The 16,547-nt window shown below is 41.9% G+C and overlaps 1 protein-coding gene across 7 annotated transcripts in view; it reads right to left on the bottom strand.

The window, feature by feature from the left end:
* Positions 1-16,547, bottom strand: part of PHACTR1 (phosphatase and actin regulator 1) — a 326,124-nt gene that overhangs the window by 43,272 nt on the left and 266,305 nt on the right. For all 7 annotated transcript variants that reach the window (XM_038174412.2, XM_038174411.2, XM_038174416.2 and 4 more), the window contains 2 exons: positions 15,159-15,367; positions 12,700-12,856 (listed from right to left, as the gene is read on the bottom strand). In XM_038174412.2, coding sequence (XP_038030340.1) covers positions 12,700-12,856; positions 15,159-15,367 — 366 coding nt within the window. The remainder of the gene's footprint in view (positions 1-12,699; positions 12,857-15,158; positions 15,368-16,547) is intronic.

Genomic DNA, 16,547 nt, shown 5'->3' with positions numbered 1-16,547 from the left:
GCCCTGGGACATCAGCCATTCCTTCCTCTAAAAGGGGAAAAGGAGGTTTTGGTTGCAGCCAGAGGATGCCCTGATGAGAATAATCAAGAAGGCACCAAATTCCCATCAGGGAAATTGCTACCCACCTTGAGACTGATGTGAAGCTGTGGTATGTTTAGCCTAGCTGTAAACCTGACTCCAAGCAAACTGATGGAGTGACAAAAAGACCTTCATGGCAAATGGCCAGGAACCTTTCCCTGCAGCTTCTGCAAGAACCTTTTGAGGATAGCATTTAATTCCATTTTGCAATAGTCTGGATGCTCCCCAACAGGGCCTGGATACAACTGAGCTGCCATTTGCCACCCCACCAGATGACCAAGATCCCCAAAAGTGCTACCTCTGTGGCCTCACTAGCAGCAGCAGCCCCCGACCCTGCACAAGTGCTGCTGTCTTCATAGCCCCTGCTATTTGAGGTCAGGGTCTGCTGCTTGCAAGTCTTGCTTTTAAATCAAAGGCAGTTGATTGCAGGAAGGCAGAAAGACAGTCTCTGTCTTGAATAGGATCAAGGATGATTAAGGGAGCGGAGCATCTCCCTTATGAGGAAAGGCTGAGGGAGCTGGGTCTCTTTAGCTAGGAGAAGAGGAGACTGAAAGGTGACCTTATTAACATTTATAAATATGTAAAGGGCGACTGTCAGGAGGACGGAGCCAGGCTCTTCTTGGTGACACCCAATAATAGTACAAGGGGCAATGGGTGTAAGCTGGAACATAGGATGTTCCGCTTAAACATGAGACAAAACCTTTTTACAGTGAGGGTGACAGAACACTGGAACAGGCTGCCCAGGGGGGTTGTGGAGTCTCCTTCTCTGGAGACTTTCAAAACCTGCCTGGATATGTTTCTGTGTGATATGATATAGATGTTCCTGCTCCAGCAGGGGGATTGGACTAGATGATCTTTCAAGGTCCCTTCCAATCCCTAATATTCTGTGATTCTGTGATTAGTGCAACAAAGGAAATTGTAAGGACTTTTCCAGCGTGCTGAAAAATCAGATGTTCTATAGGATAAATCATCCAGCCTGACGTTACAAATGCTTGCTCATTTAGCAAATACAGTATATTGAATGCTTATTTTATTGTTACTTATTAACCACCAGTGCTGTTGACTCCTGAATTCAGGGATGTCAGTAAAAAAACATGTGGCTGAATTTACCCTATGCTTTCCTTGTAGTTACATGGTTTGCAAATTTCATCAGAAAGACAAGCAATGAGTATTGCAGGCTACATACTTAGAAATACATTGATGTGGTCTACTGCACATGAGAATACTTCCTCTTCGTTGATGTTATTAACATAAATAGTAATTTTACATGGTCAAGACTGAGGCTAAAGGAGTTTAATCTCCACATATAGTCTGCACAGTGGTTATGAATCCCAGTGCACTTTAACATGAGCATAATTCTCATCCACACTTCCTCTAGAATACAAATTGTAACTTTTCCACATGTATGCAAAGAAGTGTCTTCATCTCCAACTGATCCTTGTGTTAATTTTATGTATTAGGAAAAGCATGCAAAGTTCAAACCTTCTATCAGGTGTAATGATATATATATTTGCTTTCTTTGTACTGGTACATTTGTCCAAGAGACATCTAATCCCATATAAAACAAATATATATGAAACCCTATTTACTACAGGACTCAACTTTTTTATTCACATACAATAACCTGCATATAAAATCCCTGTGCACAAGTTAGATAGTTACTTCTCCAGTTGTCCTGCTTGTGCTCACAGTAGTAGTCATGGCACAGATATATGAACACATATATATTCAAAAGCTTATAAAAGACTGGAGTCAGGATAAAAAAATGACTTTCTATGTCTGACTCCTTAATTGTGATCATCTCTGTTAATCCCTGCATGTGTTGCCAAATAGGCCATAATAGAGGGGAAAATGCAAACTGTAAATTCCGCAAGAGGTTAAGTATTTTGATCAAAAAGCAATTTCTCTATTTTACAATCACCAGTCTATTAAGTGAAGTTTATTCCTGCCAGTCTGCTTCTTTTATCTACTTGTACTGCCATCTGATTTGTTCCCTTTACGGAAATTACAAGGTCATCCAATCTGAACAACTGTTTTTTCTTGTAATTAACTCCCTGCAATCAGCAGGCACCAAATGTGAAGATTTATGGTTATTTTTTTCAAGGTGGAAATTTATGAGCTGGTTCTAAATGGAGCTGCCCTAAATTTGTCAGCATTAAACAGCAAAAGAAAAAAAAAAATGTTTTCTTCTTTTAAAGCCAGAATATAACATCTTGAAACTACTTCCTTATTTGTGTATCACCTGTTTTTGTTAATATTTGTCATACTTGTCAAAAGAGAGCACCCTGTAGACTTCACATAGCCTCTTGACTACTGCAGAAATAAAAGATCATTTCTATTAGTGACCCTTGTTACTGCCACAAGCACTCATATTATACATACACTATATATCACCATGAATTATTTTGCTCAGCAGAGAAACATGGCTTCCTCTGAGGTAAAAGCTGACAGTGAATTGACAACTAAAAGCAACACAACTATCAATTCAGGACAGGAAATGAAGGATACCGCACCCCATTGAAACTGCAAAGGAAACTAAGTTAGACTAAATATATTTGTCAAGGCTGTGTTGACAGAATAAGTTAAACCTCAAATACAGAATGTAGAAAGAATTAGAGGGCTGAAGAGGACAGGAAGTATGAAGGGGAAATTCTAACTCTATAATGTATTCTGGTTTGGCTTGTGCAAAGAAAAGATGGGAGAAACAGTTGCTGCAATGAAAAAGCAGAATGATTTGCACTGCTTCCATGAAAGCAAGCAATGGGAGTAGTGAGAGATCCCCGGAATAACAAATGTCTTCCTGGACTGGCAACACCTCTGACTGAAATTGGAACTTTTGATACAGAGCCAACACTTTCCTTTTCATCAGTAGCCACCTGGGTGCCTCTGGGGAGACTTTGCCCTCAAACACTGCTTCCTGCTGCCTCTTGTCTACCATTAAGAACATTACTCTCCTCAGCATAGAGTGTCTCTTCCTCTGTAGCAGCAATAAATTGTATCTGCACATTTGGAGCCCCACCTTCTAACATGGAGAGACCCATCTGCCCAAGGTCAGTCTGCAGCCAGCAAAACTGCATCCACTGTGCAAAGCTTTGATTTTCTGCATAGCAAAACATTTGCTGACTCTGGATGAGCAACACTGGTGGTGGCATGGATTCATCCCATTCTGAGTTGGAGCTGCAACAGAGGAGAGGTCACACTGACAGGGCCAATTCAGATCATGGGTCAAGGACACTGTTCATCCCAAAAGCAAGGGAGCATGTAGGGGCAATATGTTCTCTGGTGGCACCATTAGTTCCCCCTTCCAGGATTGCTCCGCTGACCTTTTGCCATAGCAAATCTTAACCAAAAATTACATAGATGAATCAAATACATATTGTTAGTGGTTTGAACTCATAAATCAAAACAATAGTAATAGAATCATTTGTGATGTTAGAGTTGTGCTTTTCTGTGATGGACAATGATGATATCTATGAAAATTCCTGACATTAAGAGACAAGACCAAACCACGTTCAGAAACGAGAATCCTTGTTCTACTGAAACACAGCATTAGATGTCTAAAGAGATCCTGATATCTGGGTGGTTTTTTTTGAAAGCACACAGTTTGCTGTCAATGAGAGTTCGTGAACTGGTAGATTTTTTTCAAAAAAAAAATTCATAGGAATATATGTACATTTGGAGACTCCAGCATACGTTAAATATATTTATAAACATATGCACGTGTATATCTTTCAGTCTCTTGCCTTAGGTCAAAAAGCCTGTGGAAGATGCAGCCTTCCCTGAGCATTTTAACTACAATGCCACCTTTCCTTTCAGAGCAACAGAGCTTGCCAGCATATCAATCACAGAAAACAGGGCTGACAAGGGCCTTGAGAGTCCATCTCATCTATACCCCTGCATGGGACCAAGATCTGTTCTGCTTAGAGTGTTTATTCCTGGCAGTTGAGCCCAGATGTGTAATGATAACTTGGTTTCAATTTGTTGCCTGCTTTTGCTGCCTTCCTCTTGATGCCAAGGGCAATTTAGAAAACTCTCTTGGGGTTTCTCACAGAAGTACAGCTTCCTCACAGATGAAGGGAACAAAACTGCCATTTTCCCCTAGCTATCATCACAGCTAAAACCTAGGCTCAGCCCTCTGTGGCTTTTTTCGGTCACCCCCATTCATGAATCTAGCACTGTTGGATCCTCTCTTCTAATCTAGGATTTAGATGAGCTTGTTTACCACAATTCCATTTTCTGTGTGATTTATACCCAGCACTCAATGTGTAAAGATGCAAGCACCACACACATGCATTCTGCTGTTAAGGGTTATAGATGAGCTCTTGCTTTAGGCACTTGTTTTTTTCTCATTAGCGAAAGCTAACAATAACCATGAGCATTGCAGACATCAGAGATAATTAGGAAGAAATTATTTCATGTTACCCAACAAAATAAGGACTGTGAGTAAAGCCTAATCCTACTGTCTGTCCACTCTTTCTATCCCTAAATGACTTTGAAATGAGGAGGGAACAAAATGCTCTCCATGGTGCTGGATGAATGGGTATTAGAAGATCCAGCCATGCTTGTCAGGGGTCATCTTGTTGCCATCCTCTGGCTGAACAAAACCTCCCCTCATTGGCACTGCAACACAGTTTAAATAATTAATTGTTTCAAAAAGCTGACTCTCTTCACAGCAGAATATTTTATTGAGTAAAAAATGATCTCTGGATTGTTTTGTCCCCTCAAGCTTCTGAAGGAACCGCTGTACATTTGCAGGGCATGCACCTCACAGACCAGCATCCCGGGGAGCCATGACTATGGCACTACCAAGTGGCCTGTACCTGGCCACGGCAGTGGGCCTCTGCCATGCTCAGTGCTTCCTCCACATGGCAAGATGTGGTCTGCTTGCTCTCAAAAAGTTCAGATGTGTTCTTTCTTTTTTCTTGGCCTGAAATAAAAGACCTGTTGATGTGAGAAATGGGAACCTGGAGGCAAACAGCCAAAAAATCAGCCAGGCGGCTGGATGGTCAGCCATACTAGCACAGACTCAGGAAGAGAGGGCAGAGAGGGAAGTCCTGCTCTGCCTAATAGCACCTGACAAATGGCTGGGACAGGGACAGTGACAGCAAGCTGTCAAGTGATGGGTGCAATCAACATATCCAAGCCTGTTTCACAGGTGAAAGTAAACACTTGATTTAGTGAACTGGAACGTTAGTCAAATTTAATATTTTGGACAATGTTCTAACAACCCTCCTGAAAGAGAACGTTCATCAATACAATGATGATAACATCTCCTCTCATCATGCTGCTCTTGATTTGGGCTTGTCCACCTGAAAAGTACAACTGGCCAAAACTACTGGACTGTCTTCCACAGGCATTATGTTTAAGGTGGAAGCAACTTTTGGAGAAAAGCCTTGAAAGTGATCCATCTACCTAAGCAACAACTGGAAAACCCTGCAGACTGACTCATCCTTAACACTGGTAATAACTTTGCCATCTTCATGGTGACTCTGCAAATGCTATCCTTCTCCCATATTGTCCAATTTTTCTACTCTTCTTTCTGGTGTACGTCTCTTCTACTGTTTACAAATACTCGTACGCTCTTTCTCCTGCATACTTACCCACACACAGAGGGACACACAGCTAACTGACACCTGATGTGGACATATGCAAAAACCTTACAGCAGGCACATGACATTCTAAACTCAAAGGCAATTGTTTGTATCTGTGGCAATTCACCAAGTTCACTTCATGTCAGGTTCTCTCTTTCTAGGCAGCATTTTTCAGCACAGCTGAGAAAGATATAGTATTGATTGGAAAATGTGGAGAGTAGATTACCTTTCTGATTGAGATAGTAGATGACCATCATCTGTCAAACTTGCCATTCCATAATGAGATGTATGACTTTTCATGTTACGTTTCCAAATCACAGACATCTCTGAACCATTTCCAAAGCACCAATGGGGCTAGTAAGACATCTGGCAGGTGTGTATGTCCATATCTCATGTGTACATATTTACAGTCATGTGCATGCATAGTGTCTTTGATTCATTTTCCTTCTTCCTATCCTTTTTCTTGCAATACTTGCAATATATTGTTTACATTGATTCAGATCAAGATTTTCCACTCACTGTTGTAGGGACAGCACCCCATCATTCATTACAGAGTGCATAAATCTAGGGCTATACAGTAAACAACAGAGCACTACTGTATATCTGGCAGAGAAGCTTGCTACTGACGCACTGCTTTAAAGACAGTGGAACATATACACACACTCACAGGACTCAGATGTCCCTCACTCAAAGTCATAAGAGAACCAAGAGGTAATGTCTGCAAATTTCAAGACTCTTGCAAGACTCTTGCTTGTTTATTTGCTTCTAATTTGATTATTTTTGTTAGTTAATATGCAGACAGCTGCTTCCCTACCTCAGCTCTCTTTGCTTCCACACTGGGCATGGTTAAATATGACTCCTACAACTGACAACTCTTTGCAGCAGCACAACACAGACTGTGAAATCTTACTGGATTGCCTGTGGCATCTGCCAATGATGGGCAGCAGTCCCCTGACACACACACTGCTTGCCTATCGACAGCCTTTATGTATCTCCCCTGCCTTGTGACTTGCAGCCAGCCTGTCCTCTGCCCTGAGGTGGGCAGGAGTGTGCTGATGATGCAGACATGACACTGCTAAGATACTGTGACTATCAAGAAACAACCAGTTCCCTTACCATTGATTCTAACTGTTAGGGAAAGTGATGAGTACAATTCTGGGTTATCAGATTTTTTTGTACAATTAGATGATCCTGTTCCAGGAGGTTTGAAAAGCCAGAAGGAAGCAATTCAGTGAAATCAGATAAGGACAATGCCATGCATTCTTGAAAAGCAGTGGACAGAGTCACAGTGGACAAATCTCAGCTTCAGTACTTCTGTATCTAACTGCTAATGAGCCCCTTTGCTACTGTTGGGGTTTAAGAGACTCAAAAAAAAAAAAAAAGTGCTTTAGAAAGCCTCTTTTATAGCAGATCAGCCACAGTTGTCTCAAGGTATGGGAGAGGCTTTGTGAAAGAGGTGCAAAGAAATAAGGTCTACCACTTCAAGGTAGTGCAAAGTCCTCAGAAAAGTCTCATGTAGTGCATGGCTATAAATAAATATATAGATAGATTTTCTCTAAAGGGCTTTTGTGTTTACTAAATAATACATTGACTGTGTGGTCTCTTATGATCACCATTATGATTCCTTGGGGAAACAGAAGTGCAGGGACTGAAGCATCCATCTCCATACCAGGGTACTGCAGTACCATGCCAGTACATGCTAGTCCTCTCCCTGATAGCCACCGAAAGCAAAATCCAGTCCCTCTTTCCTGCTCTAAGCTGAATGACTGGGCAACCAGTATAATTCAGGTTAGACAGCTAGAATGACCAGTGGAAGGCAGAAATTCATCTTTTCCCTCTGCTTCTTAACATTCAGGGTTCTGTTTTCCTCTTTCTAGCTTATGGCCACTTACATGCATTTGTGCAGTTGTGAAGTTATGCAAGCACCAAAGGGATAAAACTGAGGAGTTTGGCAGCTGTAGATTAATGAGTTATTAGCTCACTAGGCAGAGAAGAAAACCATACCCACTTAAAGATTTATTTAGTGCAGACAAGTCTGCATTTCAGAATGGAAGTTAATGGAGTTATAATGGTTTTTAGCAGCTAAGAACATGGCCTCTAGCATCCACTTACTATCCCCAAGTTACATGTGGTTATAAGCTTAAGTTCTGCATAGTAATTCACTATTTTTGCTCCTGGCTTCAGAGCAGTTATCACACTTTGAAGTAGTCCATTCTGGTTTGCTTGGAGGAAATGGTCTTCTAATTAGTTGCTGCAATTGCTGTGTAAAGACTGCCATGAAGCAGTCTGGGCACCACCATATGCAGGGTATGTTTTGTGGTCTTGCGCAGTAACATCCATTTTCACTTGGGTCTGCATTTGCTGAGCCTTGATACAGGTTAGACACCAGTAGAGCACTACATTTGTGTGAAATGTTACTCTGGTAGGCCACAAAGGTTCCGATCTGTCTCATGGATGAGCTAACACTCAGGTGTGTAGTGGGCCAGATTCTGCCATAAGATACAGTCTCTGCAGCCTCATCCCTACCACTGCTCTGGTGTAAGTCAGAACACTATCCTCCCAGCATGAGAAACAGCTATGTGGTTAAGTCAGCTCTGGAGTCTTTCTACCAGTTGGCAAATGCAATTATAAAGTCATAACAATTGTCTGTGATAACCTGGAGATTCAGAAGTTCCACACTACTTTTAAATAGGACATGAACAAACAGTTTTGAGCTAAATTGATTCCTGCTATAATGCTAATAGCGCTGGAGGAAATACACCTGGGATGATGTACAGATGAGGAAAAGGCGGAGGTGCTCAATGCCTTCTTTGTCTCAGTCTTTAGCGGCAATACTGGTTGTTCTCTGGATACCCAGTACCCTGAGCTGGTGGAAGGGGATGGGGAGGAGGATGTGGCCCTCACTATCCACGAAGAACTGGTTGGTGACCTGCTACGGCACTTGGATGTGCACAAGTCGATAGGGCTGGATGGGATCCACCCAAGGGTACTGAGAAAACTGGCAGAGGAGCTGGCCAAGCCACTTACCATCATTTATCAGCAGTCCTGGCTATCGGGGGAGGTCCCAGTTGACTGGCGGTTAGCAAATGTGACGCCCATCTACAAGAAGGGCTGGAGGGCAGACCCGGGAAACTACAGGCCTGTCAGTTTGACCTCAGTGCCAGGGAAGCTCATGGAGCAGATCCTCTTGAGAGTCATCATGTAGCACTTACAGGGCAAGCAGGCGATCAGGCCCAGTCAGCATGGGTTTATGAAAGGCAGATCCTGCTTGACAAACCTGATCTCCTTCTATGACAAAGTGACACGCTGGGTGGATGAGAGAAAGGCTGTGGATGTGGTCTACCTTGACTTCAGCAAGGCTTTTGACACCGTCTCCCACAGCATTCTCCTCAAGAAACTGGCTGCTCATGGCTTGGACTGGCGCACGCTTCGTTGGGTTAGAAACTGGCTGGATAGCCAGGCCCAAAGAGTTGTGGTAAATGGAGTCAAGTCCAGTTGGAGGCCAGTTACTAGTGGCGTCCCCCAGGGCTCAGTGCTGGGGCTGGTCCTCTTTAATATCTTCATCAATGATCTGGATGAGGGCATTGAGTGCACCCTCAGTAAGCTTGCAGATGACACCAATCTATGCGCATGTGTCGATCTGCTCAAGGGTAGGAAAGCTCTGCAGGAGGATCTGGATAGGCTGCACCGATGGGCTGAGGTCAACTGCATGAAGTTCAACAAGGCCAAGTGCCGGGTCCTGCACCTGGGGCGCAATAACCCCAAGCAGAGCTACAGGCTGGGAGATGAGTGGTTGGAGAGCTGCCTGGCAGAGAAGGACCTGGGAGTGATGGTGGACAGTCAGCTGAATATGAGCCAGCAGTGTGCTCAGGTGGCCAAGAAGGCCAACAGCATCCTGGCTTGCATAAGAAACAGTGTGGCCAGCAGGGCTAGGGTGGTGATTGTCCCCCTGTACTCGGTGCTGGTGAGGCCGCACCTCGAGTACTGTGTTCAGTTTTGGGCCCCTCGCTACAAGAAGGACATCGAGGTGCTTGAGCGGGTCCAGAGAAGGGCGACGAAGCTGGTGAGGGGCCTGGAGAACAAGTCCTACAAGGAGCGGCTGAGGGAGCTGGGCTTGTTCAGCCTGGAGAAAAGGAGGCTCAGGGGTGACCTTATTGCTTTTTACAGATACCTTAAAGGAGGCTGTAGTGAGGTGGGGGTTGGCCTGTTCTCCCATGTGCCTGGTGACAGGACGAGGGGGAATGGGCTTAAGTTGTGCCAGGGGAGTTTTAGGTTGGATTTTAGGAAGAACTTCTTTACTGAGAGTGTTGTGAGGCATTGGAACAGGCTGCCCAGGGAAGTGGTGGAGTCACCATCCCTGGAAGTCTTTAAAAGACGTTTAGATGTAGAGCTTAGGGATATGGTTTAGTGGGGACTGTTAGCATTAGGTCAGAGGTTGGACTCGATGATCTTGAGGTCTCTTCCAACCTAGAAATTCTGTGATTCTGTGATTTTGGTCCCACATAGTATGTAAATGGTCAATCTCTCAATATGCCTGACTGTAAGTTTCTTTAAAAATGACATTCTCTTTATAGTACTAAATTCTGATCTGCCAAATGTTGCAGCTAATGAGCTCTTCCAAATGAAATATTGTGAGGATTATGCATAAATACCGAAGTATCCCAATCAGCCACTTGCTGAAAATTATTGGATCAATTGCAGACAACAATAACTATTTGCTGAAGTTTTTATTCTGCCTTTTTTTTTTTTTTTTTTTTTTTTTTTTTTTTTTTTTTTACTCCTATAAGTAGATTATGTGATTTCATTGGCTGACTATTTTAATCCATAGAAGGCCATTGGTAGAACAGTACAAATCTCTCTGAAATCCAAAACTGCCGACTGCAATTATAGTCCGCATCTCACATCTTCTCTAAAGACTATAAATGCTTCACTACTTTAATTTTGCTTGTCATTTGCATCATTGTGTGACAGTGGCAAAAGACTCAGTAACGAAGTCTGGACAGTACAGAAATATTGTCCAAATTGAAATATTCCCTCTATATATTTGTCAGCCTGTATACATGGATACATCACATCTAGATACAAAGCACTGGTAAGACATGCACCCTCCTTTTTGTGCTGAAATACCTGTGGCTTTTTGCATACTAGAGCTGATGAAAATGGTTTTCTTCTCATATTTATTGATTATTCAACATGGTGAAATACTAAATAGTAAATACTTGTAATTAAAAGGTCAGACTGGAAACTGTATTATTCTAGGTAAGGCTTGTGAAATTCTACCAATTTCAGTGACATTACACTTGTAACATATGGGAATGAAGCAACAGTGGCTAAGCCATTTTTTAAGTTTGAATGTACACAGTTTTAATTATTTGAAACATTTGTGATTACCCCTAAGTCCTACCTATAGGACAAGAAAAGATCAAGCATTGTACCTCATACTGTGAATGAGCAGAGAAAATAGGAACAAATACATTTGAGGAAACAATGATATTGTGACAATATGGGGCTTACATCAGAGGGATTCTGAGTATTGCCAAAATTAGCTTCCCTTGTTAAAAAGACACATGCTTAAGAAACATTCTTTACTGGGGAAAAAGCATGTTTTGGAATGGTGAGAGATAAAATACTCAATAAAAATCATGTGGGGTACAGTGAGCTGTGCAGAGCTGAGGTTCACAAATGGCACTATTTACCTTAATCAGAGATGTAAAATTTCTGAAAAACCCTACTAATTTAGGCAAATAGGCAGCACAGTGGAAATGTTGTTTAATGTCATTGCAAGGTCAAGCAGTGCAGATCAAGATACACTAACAGACAAAAATTTCAACTCACATATCTCAAAGGGTTCAAAATTAATCATATAAGGCAAGGACTGAGACCTTGCTATCACGCACTGCTCTTGGTGCTCTACAGCAATATGTGCAGCTGTAGATTAATGAGTTATTAGGCTGAACAAAGACTGAATTGAACAGTTGTGGCACCCTGCAATAGTGCAGCACCACTTGTATACTTTGGTCATCACTGCTGAGGCCCTTCAAAAGAGCACTGAAGAATTAGACAGGTTTTGGAGAAGGCTAAGCATGACTCAGCACAAATGAAATCTTTCAAAGATGGGCTGGAAAAATGTGGATACTTTATTCTGAAGAGAAGATAGATGGGACAGGTCATAAAAAAGTAGGTAAAATCATGACTGAGGTACCGGAAGCTTTTATTCTTCCTGCCTCTACAACATGGCAGCAGTGTACTCATTTCCCTGCAATAAAAGGAGTCTCTCCCCCAAAAAAAGCCAACAAAAAAACTGACTGGTCTCTTTGTGATTTTCCCAGAGTCACACCAGAGAGCAACTAATAGCAATCACTAGCTCTTCACACCACTGAGCTGGTAATATAACAGCATTAAACTGACAGCAGAAATTATGGCTGGAGCACAGAAGGTTCTTAGACATTCCTACCTGACCTCGCTTTACTATTTCTGGATAGAAATCTTCCCTTAATGGCCAGCCCTCTATGCGCCATGCAATACAGAAAAACAGAACAGCTGGTGAATAAATGCTGTTATGAAGATGAAAGAGACTATGAAAGTAAATCTGTTCAAGTCTGACCCAACAAAAACATGTACTGAAGGACATTCTGGATCAGAAAAAGACTCAGCTACTCAGCAGAGACTCAGTCAAGAGAGAAAGCTATGCCTCTGTCCTCTGTTCAAACCAATAGCCTATCAAATGGCACCTAAAGCTACAGTCCTAAGTATTATCAAAGCTGAACTTATCCCAACAGTGCACTGAAAACATCTAAACCCACAGAGTTTGTGCTGGTACTTAACCAAAGATCCTGTAAAATATGCCAGGATAGGACCCTGTATGGGAAGTTACAGGAAAGTAGATATGATGCCTAGAGCCTTTTTTCTCCTTGGCTTTTCCTCTTGAATGTTGTGACCAAACAGATCTCATATGTTTGCAGAGTAAGGATAAAAGCTGTCCCACCACATATTTTGAAAAGCAACAGCTAGAAAAACATTTGTCTCCTACCTTGTTAACTTTGTCCCAATCTGCTGCCTAAGTTCGAGTCTCTCCTCATCAGTCTGCATGGGGAGGATGTTCTTTTCCTCCAGCTCTCGCTTGGAAGGCCTGTTGCTGAGTTTGATTGCTAAAGAGTCCTTCCTGCAGACTTTCCTTGCCAGAGAGCCTGTGGGAGAGAGGAGAGGCTCTGCCAAAGGAGGTGTCATCATTTCATTACAGTATGCAGCAGGCAAAGAAGTGCCAGGCAAGGGAGGATACTAGGTTCTCAATGGTATGGACTGTAGGAAAAGGAGCATCAATTAACTTCTGGTGTTCAGATTATTTCCATCATAGTACAGACAGGATGAATTTTGTAGGTGTACAGGAAAAAGGAATCAAAATATTGTTCTACAGAGGGAGAAGAGTGAAGAAAGTTGTTTTGTTTTTTTTTTCTTGTAATTGCTAGTAGCATCTGTAGCTTTCTCTAGTATGGTGTTTCTAAATTCTCAATAGAATTAATAATACAACCTCAGAATCTGTGAGGGCAGCAGGGCTATGGCATAGAAAGAGAGAGTTACTTCTCTCTTGCCGTGTAACTCCAAGATAGCCAAGTTAGCATTAAAAAGAGTCAAAAATCTATCATAAGCAGCACAGACCTTTATGTATGTTAGTTGACACTGCTTCTCAGGAAGTGACAGTGGCAAAGACAGTGTGAAAACCAGTGGCCTTTCATGGCTCAATCTTTCTTTCCTTGGCTTGCATCCAAAACAGACTGAGAAGGGTCAAGAGGCACAAGCAGACCACAAGCCTGTGAGAGGCTTTGGCAGGAGAATGCAAAATAATGCAGTTCTGTTTTGCTTCTTAGTTCAAGAGCAAAACTCTAATTTCACTTGTGGGGTAAGGGAAAATTTTGAGATGATGAATACGCCTGTTTTAGAAACTTCTTTGTGTGCGTTTTTGAAACGGTGTGATTGTACTGCTCCCAGTTTTCAGAAGAAAAGAAATTCAATTGCCTGAAAGTTCAGCTCAACCTATGGGATGACAAGCCATTGTCATGCATGAAGTAAGGTATTCTATCTTAATGAAAAAGTCCTATGATCAAACACCAGGGGAGGGGATAGGTTTTCCCAAAAAAGTCAGGAAGGGGCTGCAGGACTCTCCAGACTGTAGTTGTGATACATCTATCAATTAACCTCTTCATACTTGAGCCCATTTTGCCACTACTGTGGACCACATCAAGCTGGAATAAAATCACACACAATACAGCAATTTTACATACATTTTGTGCTCATACAAGCACATCAAAAAAGTGTAAGCCAGTACAGAATTGGGTTCAAACTGCCCATAGTGCTTCTTGAGACAATTAGCATGAGGTATACAAATCTGATTCCTAGTTTGAGTAACAACAATGCAAACAAGAAACGACTCCTGAAAAGGAATTACACTCACGTAAAAATACTGTTTAGCAAATCAAATCCATACCTTTAGATCAAGTCAGGAGTTCAGAGGGAAAGGCTGGATATGGTACTTAGGGACATGGTGTACTGGGTAATATTGGTGGTAGGGGGATGGTTGGACTAGATGATCATGGAGGTCTTTTCCAACCTTAATGATTCTATGATTCTATGATTATGGGTTAAAAAATATAGAATGAAATCAGAACAGAAAAAATACTCTGGGACCAAAACACAAACAAACTTACTCCCATCCAAACCAACTTATTCCCATCTATATTCTCAGGGTGTTTGGAAAATAAAATGCAGCAGAGTAGAAAGCAGAACTATGCTGCATTCCTGTACTGATTAACACATCTTTATATTGATCTCATTTGAATTCATCTGCACAATTCTCTCTAACATCATAATCTAAATTGCACAATAAAGGCTTTTTAAACACATGGCATCTTTCTAGTAGGTAAGCTACTCAAAAGAAAAATATGAACCTCTCCCACTTTTTATTCACTTTTTCCTGCATGGAAATATCAAGGCTATTTCCTCTATTCTTTACTCTAGTAAACCTTGGTCAATATAAACTGGGATAAAGTATGTGCCAAATTCTGATTTTGACATGATTTAATATTTTCTCTGCATCAAAAGTCTGATTCTCTGTGGTGCTTATTTCATCCTCCTTAAGTAACCCTATTGAGTTGATCTTGACTTAAAGTCAAAGGCAGGGTTTCTCTACACCACAGAAACTTGGGAAAATGAATCTGAAAGTCAATTTGAAAGAGAATTAAGATAAGACAAAAAAGGTCATTTAATTCTGCATGAGAGCTACCCACACATGTATTCATGTGGATTAGGGAATTCACTTTAAATTCATATTACTCATTATTTTGGATTAATTGCCAAGCGTCCCCCTGTAGTCAAGCCTTGAGAGATGCAAAAGCCATGGTCAAGAAAGAAAATTCACTTGTTTTTCCTTTGTGTTACTAAGAATTCAGAGGAAAACATAAATAAATGAGAAAGAAAAAATAGAATGGGTCTAACTTGTAAATAGTGAGTTATCCTCATCTTCCTCTTCCTCTTCCTCTTCCTCCTGTCTTGTGTAGAGGCAGGAAGAATCTTCATAGTTGGTTTCATGAGGCACATTTTCTTTATTGTCATCGCATTCAATCACAACAGTTGGCACTTGTCTCATGTCTGGAAGGCCTCCAGGTCCTGTTTTTGTAACACTATCACCTGTATGTAAACCAGAGCTGTTGGGAAAGAAAAACAAATAAATAACCAGCAAGACATCTACTGGGTTTAAAACTGAATGCACATTAGATTTAAGGGACAACACTTGTTAGGGAGATGTAGGACAGCATACAGGCAGACATACTAGCAACTCAGGACTAAGAACCAAAAAGCTACAGACCATACAGTCTCTTAGAGGGAATTGCACCAGCTACTCAGGGCAACAAGCAATCTGGTGTCTGTACGACCTCTCCACCAGAATGGAGGCAGTAAGGAGAAAATACCTCACCTGAATGCAAAAGCTGGAGTAGGAGAGTGGGAGGAAAGAAAGGTATGGATTTTAGAGGAAGATTGTAGGCAGGCAGAAGAAAGCTAAGATTTGCACAGTCGCAACTTGTTGATTGGCTTGAAGGGAAGACAAGTGCATGACTATCTGAAGCAGAGGGGACCAAGCATGTGAAATGGAGCTCAGAGAAAACAGATTTTGGGAGGTAGTGAGAATAACAAGGGAGGGAGCTAAATCCTGGGAGGTCTGTTTGCTAATGACACAGTTACATGTGGGGGCTGCAGTGACAACATCCCTTCTCCTGTTCCTGCTGCTCACTCCAGCTAGGTGCTGTAGATCAATCTGAAATGCTATCTAAAGTCACATTTCTTTTGTCACATAAAGTTTCCTGTAGCTTACTGTGTTCAGACCTGCCATTAGTATTGCTTCCATTTAGCTTTGCCTATGTTGTGATTTCAAAGTCCTTAAGCAAGGAACGTATCAATAGAAGTAGTAAAACGGGAACATGAGGAGGGAATAGCCTGAAGCTGCATCACAGGAGGTTCAGGATGGATGTTAGGAAAAGTTTCTTCACTGAGACAGTGATTGGACACTGGAAACTGGCTCCCTAGGGAGGTGGTCACAGCACTGAGCCTGTTGGAGTTCAAAAAGCCTTTGGACAATGCTCTCAGACATATGGTTTGATTTTTAGGTAGTACTGTATGAAGCCAGAAGTTGGACTCAGTGATCTTTGTGGGTCCCTTCCAACTCAGGATGTTCTGTGATTCTGATAGCTCATCTTGCTTTTCCAATACAAAATTAAAATGAGAGTCTGGCAGGCAAAAATGATGGCTGATGAAGATTATTCCACAGTCAGCAGAAACTGCTCTCCCTCCTAAGTCTCAGCTGAGGCAACAGCTATACAAAAGGTGGGG

Source organism: Anas platyrhynchos, chromosome 2, assembly GCF_047663525.1.
Source record: "Anas platyrhynchos isolate ZD024472 breed Pekin duck chromosome 2, IASCAAS_PekinDuck_T2T, whole genome shotgun sequence".
Classification (NCBI taxonomy): Eukaryota; Metazoa; Chordata; class Aves; order Anseriformes; family Anatidae; genus Anas; species Anas platyrhynchos.
Note: the sequence above shows the minus strand (reverse complement) of the source record. Positions and strands in the feature narration are given on the sequence as shown.